This window comes from Pipistrellus kuhlii, unplaced genomic scaffold (assembly GCF_014108245.1).
Source record: "Pipistrellus kuhlii isolate mPipKuh1 unplaced genomic scaffold, mPipKuh1.p scaffold_m20_p_19, whole genome shotgun sequence".
NCBI lineage: Eukaryota > Metazoa > Chordata > Mammalia > Chiroptera > Vespertilionidae > Pipistrellus > Pipistrellus kuhlii.
In genome coordinates this window covers 10,159,171-10,175,156 of record NW_023425504.1, presented here as the reverse complement: position 1 = coordinate 10,175,156, position 15,986 = coordinate 10,159,171, and the positions used below count along the sequence as shown (strand labels likewise).

The window sequence follows — 15,986 nt, the reverse complement described above, 5'->3', positions numbered from 1 at the left end:
GTACTGAGATAAACACTCTGTGATGAATTTCATTGGAAAATTTAGAATCACCATCTCAGAGATGGAGGGGACATCAGAGATCATCTAGGGTAGTGACTCTAAGTGTGGCTACTCATCAGAACCACTAGGGAGCTCTTAAAAAATTACCATGAGCTGGGACCGGTTTGGCTCAGTGGATAGAGCGTCGGCCTGCAGACTGAAAGGTCCAGGGTTTGATTCCGGGCAAGGGCATGTACCTTGGTTGCGGGCACATCCCTAGTAGGGGGCGTGCAAGAGGCAGCTGATCGATGATTCTTTCTCATCGATGTTTCTAACTCTCTATCCCTCTCTCTTCCTCTCTGTGAAAAGTCAATAAAATATACTTTTAAAAAAAATTACCATGACCTAGTTAACCGGCCAGAATGTATCATTTAATTAGTCTGGGGTGGTGCCCAGACATAGGATTTTAAAAGCTCTCCAGGTGGCCGAAACCGTTTTTGGCTCAGCAGTAGAGCGTTGGTCTGCGGACTGAAATGTCCCGGGTTCGATTCTGGTCAGGGGCATGTACCTTGGTTGCGGGCACATCCCCGGTGGGGGGTGTGCAAGAGGCAGCTGGTCGATGTTTCTCTCTCATCAACATTTCTAGCTCTCTATCTCTGTCCCTTCCTCTCTGTATAAAATCAATAAAATATATGTTAAAAAAATAAATAAATAAAAATAAAAGCTTTCCAGGTGGCCGACACCGGTTTGGCTCAGTGGATAGAGCGTCAGTCTGTGGACTGAAAGGTCCCACGTTCGAATCTGGTCAAGGGCATGTACCTTGGTTGTGAGCACATCCCCAGTAGGGGGTGTGCAAGAGACAGCTGATCAATGATTCTCTCTCATCGATGTTTCTAACACTCTATCCTTCTCTCTTCCTCTCTGTAGAAAATCAATAAAATATATTTTTTAAAATAAATAAATAAAAGCTCTCCAGGTGGTTCTAATGCGTAGCCAGGGTTAAGAATCTCTGACTTAATCCAGCATTCGAATACTCCACTCACATTTTTTTCAGACAAAGGAGGAAAAAACCTTACCAAGGTATCAAACAACTAATTTGTCACAGAGGTAGGTTAGAACTGCTCATTCCAAGACACCACGTCCTCTCCACATAACCTACTCTATCTAGGACAATAGGGTTTCTCTTCTATGATTTTCTATCCTCACCAAACCAACATCCTCACTTGTCCCAAAGTAAATGCATTTTCTGAATATTCTTTGCCTTGGAATCCTATTGCATAATTCTTGAAAATCTAAACTATGTATGTGTGCTTCCCCATAGTATCCCTTCTTTTTCCCTCAAAAAACCTTTGCGAGTTTTAGCAGGCATGGTTCCCCTTAAAGCCATTATTTTCCTCTGATAAGTTAGACTCGGCCCATCCTTTTCGCCATTATCATCACATGACCTTCTTTCAAATCCCTTGCCAGGTTTACCTCCAATTCTCTTTCGGCCCACTTAAGTTCTATCACCTCCAATTCTCTTTTGGCTCACTTAACTTCTAGTTTGTACCTGCCCTGCCATACTTTATGGACTTCCATCTTCTCTTGGCTTAAACTCTTTCCATTTTGTGAAAGATGCCTTTTTCCCTGAAGCAGCCTCTTTTACTCTGCCAGTTAGTCATGCAGGGTTCTTTTTTTCTTCCCCCAAGCAGCTGGTCTTTTTGATGTCTGGCACACATTTATCTGGGCTTCCAATAAGATGTTTTTACATAGTTTCCAGGCTTCCTGGAGGTTATTGACTTTTTAAACTCTTCCATTCAATTTTTTCCCCTAATTTCTAACATTTGTTAGAGTTTCTTTTTCCAAAGTTGAATACCTGGCTGATAGATCTCTTTGATTTTTCTTTCCCACCAGATTGCTGAATTAAATGCATCAGAACTTAAATATAATATTTCAAATTACCTCCAGGATGGAATCGCTTCATGAATTTTCTGCACTTTCATGTTCTCTATAGTAAGCAACAGATGTTTAACCAAGAGGAACTAAAAATGCTAGTTCTTACTTGTTCGGATTTTAGTATGTCTGCTTATATAAAAATTTCTGGTATCTTGAAATCTGTGTTCCTGTTCAGTTATGAAAATAAAGTCAAGTTTTATTTTTAAAAAGTTAATCAATGTGCATTGAACAGCTCTATATCTTAAATCTAATGTGGTAAATTACACTTCTAAATTTGTTCTAAATTGCCTAATCACAGAAGTCTTGATTGTTAAAGAAGTATATAACTCACCCGGTGGGTGTGGTTCAGTGGTTGAGCATTGACCTATGAACCAGGAGGTCAAGGTTCAATTCCTGGTCAGAGCACATGCCTGGGTTGTGGGCTTGATCCCCACTGGGAGGCATGCAGGAGGCAGCCAATCAATGCAGGAGGCAGCCAATCAATGATTCTATCTCACCACTGATGTTTCTATCTCTCTCCCTCTCCCTCTCTCTTCCTCTCTGAAATCAATATATATTATATAACTCAAAGTGGGACAAAAAACTCAATTCTGAATCTTTTTTGAAAAATTCCTGCAACACTTGGTTATTGATAAAGTGGTAAAGACAAGTACTCCCCAAAAAGAATAAAAATACTTTCCACATTATACCAACACTAGGGACCCAGTGCACAAAACGTGTGTGGGGGGGAGAGGGGGGGGAGAAGGGGGGGGAGATGGGGGGGGGCTCAGCCCGACCTGAACCCTCTCCAATCTGGGAGCCCTCAGGGGATGTCCTACTGATGGCTTAGGCCTGCCTCCTGTGGTTCTCTGCTCTCTGCGGACCTGCCGGCTTGATGCCACTGCAGGCTCTGGTGTTTGCTCTCTGTGGGGGCCTACTTGTCCTTCGCCACCAGGGCCAGGAACAAGCAGGGCCCTGTTATCTGCTCTCTGTGGGGGACTGCTTGCCCCTCGATGCCATGGTCAGGGTCAAGCAGGGCTCTGCTGTCGGCTCGCTCACTACGAGGGATGTTCCCACCCTGCCCCTGGCCGCTTGTGAGGGCCAGCAAGGAGCACCTGGGTCCCAGGGATGTTCCTGCTTGGCTCCCAGCTGCTAGGCGCCTGCACGCATAGACCTGGATTGGCCAGGGGTCATTCTGGGACCCCAGATACTCTGGGCCTATGCGTGGCCACACAGGCTCAAAGCGACCTGGGTTCCAAGGACACTTGGTGCCAGTGCCTGCTTGTGCAAATTAACCCGACATCTTTGTTGTGTTAATTTGCATACTCATTCTTGATTGGCTAGTGCGTCTTTCTCTCTTAGGGTAAATATCATGGAGATTTTACCCTAAATTTCTCTTCAGAAGCTGAGATCCAAAAGATTTCCAGGAGTGCAAGAGACCATGGGATGACAATCTATTATCACACTGGAGTCCTGGAAATGAACATGGAATTGTCTGCCATTCCACACCCTCCTCACTTGTTTTAACTATTGCACATGGTTCTGTTGGGCACACAAAACACCAGGAGCTACCATCTCTGCCCTCAAGTTGCTTACAGTTGCAAAGACACATATGTGCCTGCACATACTATTAACTATAATACAAGACAACTATGTGAAAAGACCATGGATCCAATTCAAGAAGGGAATTAGGAGAAAGAGAAATTCAGAAGTGACTTAATAAACGTGTCATTTGAGAGACTTGAAGCCATTGAAACTCAAAGCAGAGAAATTACTCAATTCAAAACACTGCTGAAAAGAAATGAAGCTGGCAATGTTCAGGGTGGAATGGGAGAGTAACAAGCCAACGGCAGGTAGACCAGTTAAGAATTATTTAAAACAGCTCCCTAACAGCTCTCCCTGCCTTTATGCTGCTAGCTATATCTTCCTAAAACAGCTTGACTAAGGACATTTACCTTCTCAGAAACCATCACTGGTTCCACATGGCCCAGAAATTACAATTTATATTGCTTCTATTATTAACAATAGGTTATCTATGTCTGGGTATAACAAGTTGCCTGCAAAGGACAGGATTAGTTCCTCTCTACTACAGCATCACAATAGTGCTGTGATGATGGGTCATTTACTAGTTAACTGATGATCCCCTCAACAGCTTGTATTTCCAAAACTAGTCCTCACCGGAGTTGCAAAGGTCCACTCTTTTCTTCCTACCTGTAGAATAGGGGTGTCGAACTCAATCAGAGAAGGGGCCAAAATGTAAAATCCAGCCTAAATCGCGGGCCGAGTGGTTTACTGAACAGTCATAAACTGTCATTGTGATGGAAACGCAGCGGAGTGCAGTGATGACAGCGCGGTGCGGGCCACATTGCAAGGCCTGGCGGGACGGATTTGGCCTGCGGGCCTTGTGTTTGACACATGTGCTGTAGAATATAGCACAGACCATACTCTGGTCAGATAAGACCTAGATTCAAATCCTACCTCTACCATTTCCATAGCTGTGAGACTGAATATATTTAGAAGTCCCTTTGGATCTCAGTTTCCTTGTCTGTAAAATGGGGATGATGAAAGTAATAATTCTGACTTCATATGGTTGTTGTGTATTTTAAATGGTCTCATGGAAAGCCCTTAGGGTGAGCAGGTCCAGAGAAAGCACTCAATAGCTACTAGCCCTTTTCATGAGGCCAAAATGCATTTTTTGTGAACACATATGTAAACAATATCAGTGATAAAACAGTTACTGTTATTGGGATGCCAGAGACTCACTTCCAAGTGATTAGGTTAGCATTGATGTTGTTTCCCTTGTAAAAACAAAAATTTCCTTTTTCATCCCTCAGTCTAGTGTCTAGCTAATCCTGAAATTGCATGCAATCCAATGTGAGTCAAAAAAAAAGGAAAACAGTAATTATGCTAAATAAAACATTTTACATTTGTATGTTCTAATGAGAAATAGGGCTGCATATCAGCATTTTTACTAAGTTTTTTTATGAGCATGTCCAGGAAGTAGTTCCTATACTACCTGGGACAATTTCTAGACTGACAGGCCCTGTGGCTCAATTAGACTCTCTTCTCAAGTGAATATTAATAAAAAATAATGTTATTTTTTATTAATGAACTAGCATTACCTAGCTAACACTTGAGTCCCAAATCCCTTCTCCCTTGGAACTTCCTGGGCACCTTCTCCCATCTGTACCACTCACAGAGTACTTAACACACACCATGTTTTATTCAGGGAGCCAAACTGATGATTCCAACAGAATAGAAGATCACAAGTTCTCTGTAAAATCCAATCCATCTCTTTAAATTGGGGAAGAGAGAATACAAATCTTGAAGATGTATGTTTTGTGTATTACGTATAATTATCAACCCAATAGCAAAAAGTATTCCTACCTCTCCCCTCATACACACTTTTATTCCGTGTAATCCTAACATAGTTTATCTAGTTCCCAGAATCCTTTAGGGCTGGGGTGGGGAACCTTTTTTCTGCCAAGAACCATTTGGATATTTATAGCATCATTCACAGGCCATAGAAAATTATCAATTTAAAATTAACCTGATATATTTGGTCAAACATTTAATTAACTCACCCCTAATGCCTTGGTAGGGCCAGACCAAATGCTTTTGCCTGAAGGCCAGATATTCCCCATCCCTGTGCTAGGGCATACATTTGTGTATGTGTGTGCCCACCAGCATACTCACCGGAGTATTGTTCATGGACATAGATGGGAACAGGAAACAAAAATTCCAAACACCACAACTATGACACAAAATTCTTGTTGACATCATTCAATGTCACTGTGGAAGAGACTTCTGGCCAACTTAAGAATGCTTCTAACTGTCTCGCTCTTAAAAGACAATTTCAACAAAGATTAGATTAGTAATAAAATACCAATTGTTGCATATCCTTTGTCCCAGCTTCATGGAGGAAGGCACGCTGAAAATGGTTAGATTTTAAAACTTCGTTTTAATATTATTTTTTATTAGTGAACTAGCATTACCTAGCTAACACCCGAGTCCCCAGTCCCTTCTCCCTTGGAACTTCCTGGGCACTCCTTTTTCCTCAACTGTACCACTCACAGAGTACTTAACACTCACTATGTTTTGTTTGTTTTTTACATTTTTAAAAATATATTTTATTGATTTTTTACAGAGAGGAAGAGAGAGGGATAGAGTTAGAAACATCGATGAGAGGGAATCATCGATCAGCTGCCTCTTGCACACCCCCTACTGGGGATGCGCCCACAACCAAGGTACATGCCCTTGACCGGCAAGGCTCTATCCACTGAGCCAAACCAGTTTAGGCTTAACACTCACTATGTTTTATTCCAACTATGTGTGCGCATGTCTTATCTCTACTATCAGGAAAGACTTTGGTGGTAGAGGCCCTTCCTGCCCTTTCTTCCACTATGCCAAGCCCAAAATATTGCACATAGTAGGCACTCCAAAAGATAGACCCATTGCAAGCTAACCAAAAACATATCCTTTGTGTTCAAGATACCTTGTGACCATGGCATCTTAGCTCTCCATTACTTAGTAAGTATAAAGGTACATGCAGGACTTGAGTTGGTAGCCCTGTCAGCATGATGTACTCCCTGACACCCTTGAGAGCATATCAAACTATCTTAATTCTGATCTAAAAAGACAGAGTACTTTAAGAGCATGGAGTATTCTTATAGCCTGTTCAAATCTCTAGAAGCCAAGTGAAAGGCCCTTGGGAACAAAACCTTAACCTTGGGCTAGACACCCAGACATTGTGCCCCTGAGCTTTTGTATTTAAATACACGTATATACCCCCCACCACACACCAGGGAAAGTGCCCAATAATTAATTCATTCAAACACACGCTGAATACAAGTCATTATACTGACTTGACTCCCCAAAATGACCAAAATTATACGTGTAGCCCAAAGAAGACAAGGCTAATGTATGCATCTGGAGAGGCTGGCCTGGCTGATGGTAAAGATTACCCTGTTTCTATACGGGCCATCTAAAGGTATTTACTTGGGTCTGTCTGTGTTGTGACAGTGTCCTAGACTCAAATGAATGCCTCTAACACTCCACATTTTTGAGCCATTCAGTCATGCATTTTTGTTATTGTTGAAAGTGGTGCGAAATTGCACTGCATGAGCTAAAATCCTTGGTGGTCTTCCAAGGATTCCAGCTAAAAAGGCACTTCCTTTGTTCCTCAGGAGAATGCAGTCCAGTAGGTCATTCAAAAGGGGAAATAAAAGCAGCAGCCCTGGGAGGGAGATGAAGGACAAGACAAAAAGAATAAAATGTTTTGGGTGGGAGCACATTAGCTTCCATTTCCTGCTGCTGGTCACTAATAACTCTCCTCTCTTTGGAGGGAAAAATGTCCAGCTAGACAGACATTGGCGCAAAAGTATTCCAAGTATTCCTCAGGTGTTTTCTGGGGATCGTGATCATCCAAGGGAACACCTGGTACAGTCTCCGAGCACGCATCAAACTTCCTTTTTCCTGAGATGCTGCCTGGGGAAAAGTCCTGCTGCTCTGAGACTGAACGGAGAGCAAAGTTGGAGAAAGCGGGGAGGGCCATTTCACAACCACTCCCCGAATACCTTCAGTCTATCTCAAAGGCACATATTGTCTGCATGATAAGAAGATGAAAACCTGTCACACTCCCATTAAGTGCATCACTGCCTCTATCCCTTTAAAATGTGGGAATGACAACTGTAACCTTCACGCCAATCATCTCCGCTGGGCCCGGGCCCAAACCGTGCAGGGCACAAAGACCCCAGGTCTGACCTGTGGAGCCCCCGAGCCTCAGTGGCTGCTGATTCCCTTCACTTTTTCTGCCCGGGAAGGAGGGAGAGTGGAAAGAAAGAGGGCTTTTTAAGAGCTCTCCCACCAATAAAATGGTGCCACTGTGAGGACATACTTGAGCTCCCCCCAAACACGGGCAGCTCAAGGGCAAACAGCCTCTAATCAGTAGTGTGTGAGTTATTTGGTAACTGCCAAGGTGCAGCGGACTTCTCTGCTGCTTCCACAACTTCTTGGGTTCTATTTCTAGACAGTGGCTGATTACATTCGGAAAGTGCCCAGAAAACTTCCCTCAATTACCTTTGTAATTCATATGTAATTGATGACTGCACTTAATCTCCAAGGTTATTAATAGTCCTTCCAAAAAAATAACCCTCGAGTCTTCCTAAGCCTCTGGGAGCGCCTGGTTGAAATTACAGTATTTCCTTTGCCAACTGCCGGCCCCCTGCCCGCCCCACCCGAGTGACCAAAACCTAGAGGCGAAGGCTCTCGCTCTGCTTACTTCCATGAAAGGTTCGGAATGAAGGCTTGGCCCCTGAGCTCAAATCGCTCACTTCTCCGTTAGGTTATTCTGGCCAGCAGCCAGCGCGATTCGGATTTCTTTCTGAACCCTCCGGGCAAACGGGCTACCTGCGCAGCCTCTGGCCCGCGGGGCTGCACGCAACAGTTGGCCTCTCAGAATGAGGGTGCACCCCAGGGGGGACCCGCCTGGCCATCGCCGGCCTGGGGAGGGGGTGAAAGGCGCAGGCCTGAGAGCTGCCTCCCAGGCACTCCGAGAAGGGCTTTCACAAATACCTCCAAGTACCCCCAAGCGCCAAAATCCGGGGAACTTTTTCACAGGCTAAACAGTCTCGATTTGCATAACCATCTTCCAGCCGAGATTCAGGTTTCCTGTAATCAGTCTTTTCAAAGGTTGGCAATTCAACGTGCAATTAACCCTTAAAACGAGGTGCGAAAAAAAGAAAGGGGAGATCTCTCCCAACACCTTCAGCAAAACAGAAGAGTTCCCAAAAGTCACGTTTGAAGGGGGGCGGGGGGGGGGGAGTCTTTTGCTTTTTAAAGGCGACTGCTAAAACGAATCCGTCTCGGCAGTGGGAAAGAGGTGGGCAAAGGGTTTTTTAAACAACATCAATGAAACATCCATTCAAGCCCCGCGTGTGGAGATCCCCGGACTCTGGCACCTCTAGAAGGTTCCCCACCACCAACCCACTCGCTACCTCCACCCCGGCCCGGCCTCTGGACACCCACACAACAAAGCGGGGAGCCCCGTAATAAGTTCAACCCGGAAAAGGCCAAGGAGCGGGTGGCGCGCACTCTGCGGACCGGAGTCCTCCGGGACTTCCTGGGACTTGGGGGCGAAGGGTCAGCGTGCCAGAGCACCCGAGGGCAATTCGGGGGCGCCCCCGCCACTCGCAGCGCCCCGGGGGCCGCCGTCAGCGGGAACCTTCTGCGCCGCGGGCACTCGCTCTGGAGTTCTCCCCGTTGGTACCTGCGCCCGGCGCGGGGGGCGGCGGGGCTCCTACGGCCCCTTTTCTCGGGCGCCTGGCGCTGCGATCTCCCCCCACCCCACCCCCCAGGCCTCCCACCTACCGTTGATCTCGTGCATGGGGGCGTCGTTCTTGTTGAAGCCTTTGGACACGTAGAGACGCCGCACTTCTGAGCAACTTTTCGACTTGAGCTCGGCAGCCAGGAGCGCGGCGCTGAGCACGGCCAGGGTGCAGAGAAGGGCGAGCAAGCCGAACCGTGCCATGGTGCGGGCCGGACGGACGCGCTCCCACCTTCGGGACAGGGCGGAAAGTGGCAGGCGCGCCGTGAGGAGCGGAGCTGGGGGGGCCTTATGAGGAGAGCGAGGGAGTTGGAGAAGTTGGAGGAAGGCGATCGGCGGGAGGAGGAGACGCGGGGCGAAAAGTGGAGCTGGGCCTCGCGCGTCAGACAACGGTCTCCGGTGCCAGGCGCCCGGCCGGGGAAGGAGTAGTAGGAGAGGGGAGAGGCAGGCGGTGCGCGGACCGGTGACCTCGGGGCTCCGCGGAGACAGCGATCGGGGCGAGCTGGCCGCCGGCGGGTCAGGGACGCGGGGAAGGAATGGAAGGTGGCAGGCGCCGCGGGAGCCGCGGAGGGTGCGAGCCTCGGCGGCTGGCGCTCGCTGCGCGTGGCTCGGGCTGCCAGGCGCTGCTCGCTCTCCTGACTCCACTCGGCTCCTCACTCTGCCCTCGGCCTCGCGGGTGTCCCCTCCTCGGCTCCGCAGCTGATGGACTAGCCGGCGTGCACGGCGACACACGGCAAACTTGGCCCAGCGGGCGGCACAAGGGATAGGGGCGGGCGATCGGGGGGGTGAGGGGGGGCGGGGGTAAGGGGGTGCCGGAGACGGGCGGGAGCTGGTAGGGGCGGGATGGGAGAAAACCTGGAAGCGGGGTTGGATCCGGAGCAGCGAAATCCACTTCCTAGGGGGCCGCACCGCTGCGCTCCCTCCGGAGACACGCCCCGCTGGGCTCCTCCTTCCTCCCCTCCTCCAGGGAGGCGGAGAACTTGCCCACCGCCCTGGTCCGTCAAGGAGAGGCTAACTTCTCCGGGATGAAGGGCCCAAGCCCTGGAGGACCAAACAGGTGGGGGCTTGTCCCAAAGCTCACGTCCGAGTCCTAGGCCTTCTGCGCGGGGCCACCTGACCCGGTGCCCGCCGTCCACAACCAGGCGAAGCCCTCCAGGCTGCCTACCTGCCCCCTCCCCGCCCCCAAGCAGCAGCCCCGCTAGAGGACGCTCCTAACCGCCTAGTTCCCGGGCCCAGAGGGAAAGGCACTGGCATTACTGGCATTTGTCTCTCTGCAGGCGCCAGGGGAGCCTGAGACTCAGAACTGGCCCTAAAGCCTCCTCACCTGGGCTCTTCATACCTGCTTCCCATCAAATGGTGCTCATGGAGCAGCATCTTGCTCCATTCACCTCTCCACCTCCACTCCTCTCCACCACACCTGGTTCTGCTACCAGTCTAATACCCTGATGTGTGGAAGAAAAATCAACATCAAACAAACAAGTCGAGGCAATGGGACAAAGTCAGGGTTGACCTTTCAAACCTGGCCCAAGCCCTCCTCTGCACGTAGGAAACTGAGGCACAAAGAAGGGAAGCGACTTGCTAATAGCCTGCAGCTAGGTGGGGTGGATCCAGAACTCTGGACTCAACTTCCGGGGTCACATGGACTAAAGCAGCGTTTTTCAACCGCTGTTCCCGCGAGAGATGTTGCCTGGTGTGCCTTAGGTGCAGACAAGACAAGAATTTTATAATTTTTCACTATTTTGTTTACTTAATATTTCATAATAAAGTAATTATAAAATACTTTTTTTGTGTTTATTTGATTCCTATTCAAGAGAATTACTTTATAGATAGTCAATATAGGCACAGAGTTAAATTTTTTAACATTTTCTAATGGTGGTGTGCCTCGTGATTTTTTTCATGAAACAAGTGTGCCTTTGCTCAAAAAAGGTTGAAAAACACTGGACTAAAGGTAGCCCAAGACCCCCAATTTTTCTCCACCCTCACCTCTCTGGAATCCAGGCTCCCTTTAGCCGTCAGAAAACTGAAAATAGGCGAGTCTTCCCTCCTTCCAGGCTTTGTCAGATTTCATTAATGAGTGTTTTTGAAACTCCCATGTCTCCTCTAATGAAGGGAACTGTGCAGATTGGGAACTTGTCATTACTGGTGTTGTTACAATCTGCTTTAAGAGTTACAGTGAAAAGTGTCTCAGACACCTCGGGAGTGTGCTGGGAACTGGGCAGATAAAAGAGGCTGGAACTTATTATTTGGCTAGACTCTCAATTCCCATAAAATTACATAGGGTGAAGATATGAACCATCATTACAATTATCACCCTCGTAGGGTTTGTTGAGACTTACTCCACTGCTGTTTGCAAATCACGTTGACAGGTTTGGCTACGAGGAGCTGTAGAAAAGAAAAGAAGAAAAAAAAAACTAGCATATCTGTTGTTTTGAATGGCCACTGCAGAATCTTCTACATTTTATTAGCTCTTGGTGATCATCAGCCTAGATGTATAGACTGTGATCTGTCTATAAGTGGAACTTAAATTTTCTGTTAGTTGACAAGACAATTAACTATTTCTAAATATGCAAACTCAAATACAATTGAATTTCCAGCCATTTCCCAGGGACTTTCAAATAGTACAGGTTTCCCTTAAACTGATAACCATCAGGTCCTCCAGGCATTGTTAGAGCTTAGATCAGCACTTTTAACTTTCATTGATTGATGCATTTACTTAAAGATGTTCTTTACCAAAGAGAATATAACCTGACATGAAGCTCATATTGATAAAATGAAATCCAGCTCTGGCTGAGTATCTCAGTTGGTCAGAGTGTCACCCACATACACCAAGGTTGCTGGTTGGAGACCACATTCAGGAGCAACCAATGAAAGCATAAATAAGTGGAATGACAAATCGATATTTCTTTCTTCTTCTTCCCTCTCTAAAATCAATAAATTAAGAAGTACATTATTAGAGAAAAATACATTATTTTAAATTAAAGTAAAATGAAATCCAGTGACCCTAAGTGAGAAAAAGACACTCCCAAACTATGAAGCCCCAATCAGAAAGCTGCTTTTCACACCAAGACAGGGAGAAGTCATTTCTTTTCTCCCAATTTACTTCTGCTCTTCCTGTTCATATACTATTAACCAAAACTTAAGCCTTTTCCACCAGAAACAGTAACCTCTGACTAAAAACGGATCTGGACAAGTCTAAACTTTACCACACAAGGCAAGAACCCCAGCTCTGAGCAGAGGCGGCTCCCACTTCAAAGCCTCCTTTCATTTAAATACAAACAGGGTGAACAACTGGCAATCTGAGAAACAAATACCATCCAGGTTCTCTTTTCAGATGGCCTGTAGTTCCTCCTCTTCCCCCCCCCTCCCCCCAGCTCCTCTCTTCCAAAGCAGCTCCTTAGTGGAGATGCACCCACTCTATACATTCTCTGTTCAACACCAAAATTTGGGGTGGGACTGCATGTTGAATGTAAGAATCAACAACTTCTCAGTATGATTAACCTTCAGATAGCACTTTTTTGCCTTTTTATTGTGGTAAAACATACAAATATAAACTTTGTCATTTTAAAGTGTATGGTTCAGCAGCATTTAGTACCTACCCAATGGTGTGCAACCATCACCACTCTCTAGTTCTAGAACATTTCATCATCCCAAAAGGAAACCTTATACCCAGTCAGCAATCAAAGCTCCTTCCCTTCTCCCCACCAATCTTTCTTTTTTTTTAAATTTGTATTTATTGATTTGAGAGAGAGTGAGAGAGATGAAGGAAGGGAGAGAGAAACATTGATTTGTTGTTCCACTTATTTATGCATTCATTGGTTGATTCTTAACTGGGCATTGAACCCACAACCTTGGCATATCAGGATGGTGCTCTAACCATCTGAACTACCTGGCCAATACCTAATCTTCTTTCTCCCACTCTGGACATTTTATATAAATTGAATCATGCAACATGTGAACTTTTGTGTCTGGCTTCTTTCACCTAGCATCATGTTTTTAAGATCCGTTCATGTGATAGCATGTATCAGTATTTCCTTTCTATGGATGACTAGTATTCCATTTTATGGATAGACCACTTTGGATCATATAGTACTTTACAGTTTGCAAAGTTTTTCCAGGTGTACTCTCATGCTCTTAGAAATGTTTTAGTGTTTTTTAAAATAGATAAGCAAATTGAGTCTTGGCATGTATGTAGCTTGTTCACAGCCACAGGGCTCTTAACTGGCTGAACCAAGACTGAAAAAATGTAAGGCCTCTGACTAAATTCCATACATTTTTTGTTAGAAAACACAGTACTCTGGATGTCATTTAGGGATAGCAGCGAATGTGCAACTGCCCAGATCCTGTAGAAATGTCCAAGTTTCAGATTAATCAGTGTTCATTGAACACTTATTATGAACCAGAGGCTGCTCAACCTAGGAGGGAAGATGTACAAGCCAAACAGAGTTTAGAGTTTAATGTACTGGGTAAGACCTATATGTAAAGGCTTGCTCAAGTAGAATGCATTTATAGTATAATTGGGCAAACTAAGTATGCACTCATTGCTGCTGTCCTCCAAGCCAAGAACTAGTTGAGTCCGGTCCTCTCTCTCAGCTTTGGGAGCACTTTTTTTGGTCTGCTGAGGAGTTACCTTAACCAATAATGGGGATAAGGAATAAAATTTGAATTTTATTTTAGGAGAGGGGGTTGTCCTACAGCTCTCTAGTCTCTGTCCCTACCCAGCCCATCCCTTCCACAGCCATCAGAATAAGCCTTTGACAACATCACCTGAACAATGTTCCTCTCTCCTCCATGGTACTCCATTGCTTTCCAGATCAATCCCCAAATCATTCAATAGATCTGGATCATTGCTATTGGGCCATAGTCTGCATTACAGCTTTCTTCTTCTATTTATATTGATTTTTTACAGAGAGGAAGAGAGAAGGATAGAGAGTTAAAAACATTGATGAGAGAGAATCATCGATCAGCTGCCTCCTGCACACCCCCCAGTGGGGATGTGCCCACAACCAATGACCTGAATCGAATCTGGGACCCTTCAGTCAGCAGGCCTATGCTCTATCCACTGAGCCAAACTGGTTTCAGCTGCATTACAGCTTTCTTATTGGTCCTTCCCAACCCTGTATCTTGTGCTTGGCCTCACAAGAACACATCATCATTTTCCATCATGCCATACATTTCTTACAACCTTACCATGCCCTTGCTAAGAATACCTTTTTATTCCCCTCCACTCCTTGGAAAATTTCTTTATACTCATCCATCAAGACTCAGATGAGATATCACCTCTTCTGGAAATCCTTCCTGGATTTCCCCAAGCAGAGCTAATGGCTCCTGTTTCTAGGCTTCCAAAGCACTATCTACACAAAATGACTACCACCCTTGCCACTCAGCAGAGATCTTGCTTTCTCTGAGGTTTTCTCTACCCCAGCCTCCAGCAACTCTACTAGACTTTATTTTTATTTGAAAATCTATTGCCTGCCAAAGTATAGGTTTGCCCAGTAGACAGTTTACCAAGGGAATAAAAGACCTGGAATTATATCTGTAATCTCCTGGTTTTTAAATGTTAGTGATTACTTCAGAACACTTAAAAGCTTACTGGATAAACTCAACCTATCTTCAGCTTAGATTTTACCAAGTCACTTTTCTCTTTCACGGCACACCTCTCTTTTTCAAGCAACCAAGCAGGTAGTGTCTTCTGACCACTTTCTATGTACAAAGGTTGGTTCTGTGAAGGCTCTGGAAACTTGAAATACCAGAGATCTTTGAGGATCTGACAAACTGCCTGGAGAGGTAGAATCCATGTCTATGTGGAGAAAGGCACTGGCAAAGATAACATAAGATAATGCATATGCCCCAGGAAAGTCATCCCAATGTGCTCTTAGCTTCACATTGCCAGTCACCTCTTGGTCCCTCAGGGAATTTAAGGAAGTTCCAGTAATTGAAGAATCAGTCATTTCCAAGGAGTTGATTAGTGTAGTCTGTTCCTATCTCCTAGTTTCTTACCTCCCTCCAGCGTTCTTTCTCTAATTCCTGAAGTTTGTTTCACATTTCCTTCTTTTTCCAAGAGCTCATCTGAGTTTACAGTTGTGACTGCCAGCTCTGGTATCCAGCCACCATTCTTTCCCTGTTTATACCAGTAATGTCTACTAATTTCCCAGTTGCCATACTCCCTTTCTCTTTGTTAATCATCTGGACCAACTTAGTTCTCCATTTCACTCCAGGGCAATCAACCCTTGCTCAGGTTCCATTACCTCTTGTCTGGACTATAGAGCAAGCCTCTTCATGAGTCTCTTGGCCTCCAACAGCTCTCTCTCTCTCTCTCTCTCTCTCTCTCTCTCTCTCTCTCTCTCTCTCTCTCTATCCATCCCCAAGGGACTATCACAAAATCAATCTTCCTACAGCATCATTTGTATATATCATAATCTTTGGTTTAAAAGTCTTCCATGAGAAGACAGTATTACAATAATTACTGACATTTGCTTAGTACTGCAGAGTTTAGGGATTGCTTCCGCATTTATTATCTAAATATGTATTATTTCCATAATTTATGGGTGAGAAAACTGGTGCAGAGTCTTAAATTGAAGTCCTCTGAGTCCAAGTTCAGTGACACAACTACATCTTACTATGCTCCAAGCTCAAAATATACAAAGGAAAACTTTGAAGATGGCACAAGGGTGATGGGTAAAAGAGTGGAGAAGGTAGGACTTTCTTAGGGCCATAAAGGATAAGGAGGTATCACTAGGCAGAGAGGTGTGGGGATGTATGAAGACACTGT

General features: G+C 45.6%; 1 protein-coding gene across 1 annotated transcript in view; it reads right to left on the bottom strand.

The window, feature by feature from the left end:
• GPC4 (glypican 4) overlaps positions 1 to 9,991 on the bottom strand; it is a 117,926-nt gene extending 107,935 nt beyond the window's left edge. The window contains exon 1 of the mRNA XM_036443328.2: positions 9,262 to 9,991. Coding sequence (XP_036299221.1) covers positions 9,262 to 9,421 — 160 coding nt within the window. The 5' untranslated portion in view covers positions 9,422 to 9,991. The remainder of the gene's footprint in view (positions 1 to 9,261) is intronic.
• Positions 9,992 to 15,986: the final 5,995 nt, after the last annotated feature.